At 43.1% G+C, this 2045-nt stretch overlaps 1 protein-coding gene across 1 annotated transcript; it reads right to left on the reverse strand.

Annotated features, from left to right (window-relative positions):
* LOC101895523 (inactive selenide, water dikinase-like protein) lies at window positions 1–2045 on the reverse strand. The gene is made up of 2 exons (XM_020040083.2): window positions 429–2045; window positions 1–368 (listed from the first exon to the last, which is right to left on the reverse strand). The coding sequence occupies exon 1, from the start codon at window positions 1759–1761 to the stop codon at window positions 565–567; it is 1197 nt and encodes a 398-aa protein (XP_019895642.1). The 5' UTR covers window positions 1762–2045; the 3' UTR covers window positions 1–368; window positions 429–564.

Consider the following 2045-nt stretch of genomic DNA (forward strand, 5'->3'; position numbering starts at 1 on the left):
TTTTCTTTTTTGTTTGTCTTGTTGAGGCAAGTGATAATACATGTACATAGCCTATATATACATATATATATTCACAACAATATATAATTAATGCTCAATTTAAAATCGATATCTTAGAAAAATGAAGAAGAAATATTGTAATAATAATAATTATAGTAGTAGTATTACAAAGAATCCTTTTAAGCTATACGATTTTAGTTTTCATTTTTTTCAGATAATAAGATCTAAGTTATTATTTTTGTAATATGTAATAATATTGAAGCGCAAAAATCTAAAATTTAAAATTAAAAACAAAGAAGAGAAGAATTTTCAGATTTTTCTTATTTTTTTCGTTTAAATGCTAGAGACGACAAAACCCGTTGACAATTCTGAAAGCAAAGTCGTTGTTGTTATTCTAATATGCGGAAGAAGATACATTTAAGATTTACATTTAAAATTACAAACGTTGGCGGCAGCACCCCTCCTTTCTTTACTCGATTTGCATCGAACGAATCGAATCACTCCTTGCGGGTTCTCTTACATGGTATTGTTGTTGTTGTTTTAGTACATTTTATTAGAGTTTGTTTAGTCCTTGGCGGGCACTTCGATGACACGGGGCTTGTCAATAATGCGGGCGGTCTTGTTGCCCTTCTCAACGATGCCAATGATCCAGGCCTGATAGCCTTCTTGTTTCTCAATGTCTTTGCAGTAGGCGGCGGCTTGTTCACGAGGCAAGCAGATGAGCAGGCCACCTGATGTCTCGGCGGAATGGCCCTGGAGCAATTGGAACATGTTACCACAGGCTTTGGCCACAGCGGCCATTTTTGAAATAACCGGCAGATTGTGAATAACAAACGAGACATCCTTCTTCTGGTGGGAGGCCAAGGTCTGGGCATGACCCAACAGACCAAAACCAGTAATATCGGTAGCACCATGGGCATTGTACTTATGCATAAGACGGGCGGCCGTACGATTGAGGCGGGCCATGGAATTCATTGCACGGTGATAGGCTTTGCGTACATCCTCCTCGGAAACGACCAACTTAATACGATTCCAACGTTCGGGCTGATCCAGCCACTGATGGGCATTCACGGCCACCTGGGTACCCAATGGCTTTGTGAGCACCAACACATCTCCCACGACGGCATTGTCGGGTACAATATACTCATTGGGCTGGCATATGGTGGAGGCCACACCACCGATTGTGCACCAAGGATTGACCACACTCTGACCACCCGTCACAGTGGTACCTGCCTCCAGAGCTGAATCCTTGAAGCCTCGCATAATCAGTGGGATTACAACATCACGCTCCTTCTCCGTCATCTTGGTGCTGACGGCCAACAGCATCAACATATTATCACAATCAGTTACACCCATGGCATACAAATCGCTCAACACATTGGCACAGGCAATCTTACCCATCATGTAGGGATCGTCAACAATGGGGTAGAAGAAGTCGGTCGTCTGCACCAGACAAAGGCCACCGTGACGCAAGGGGATCACCGAACAATCTAGACCAATGCCAATGCGTGGAATGGCCATGTTCATGAATTGGGCATCTTGATCTTGCAGCGAGTAGTCCTGTTGCAGGGCCGACACCAGCTTGCCCAAAACCTCCTGGGGAACTTTACAACCTCGGCCCTTCAAATCGGCAAAACGCGTCAAACGAAACGTTGGCTCCAAGTCGTGAGCAGTGGGGTCGAAGGGACGGCGCAATTCAGCGCCATTGCCCCCCTGCAATTCCAAGTGAGCAGCATTCAAGACATCGGCTTGGTAACTCATTGTGTGGCGAGCGAGCGAGCAAACGTACGACGGATGTTTGTTGTATTATTTAGTTTATTATTTCAATTGAATTTGGTTTTCTTTTTTTTTCGCTAAAAAGATCTAAATAACTGCGAATAAATTTCACTAAATCTCACAATAACTCTGATGCGTTTGAATTGCTCTTTGTCCCAACTGGCGGCAGATTTTCCAGCTTGAATCAAATGGCGGTGGCTGTAAATTATTTTTTTTCTGGTATAGGGCGAATAATCGAATAGTGTAATGAATCTATTCTATGATGCCAT

Source organism: Musca domestica, unplaced genomic scaffold (genome assembly GCF_030504385.1).
Source record: "Musca domestica strain aabys unplaced genomic scaffold, Musca_domestica.polishedcontigs.V.1.1 8, whole genome shotgun sequence".
NCBI lineage: Eukaryota > Metazoa > Arthropoda > Insecta > Diptera > Muscidae > Musca > Musca domestica.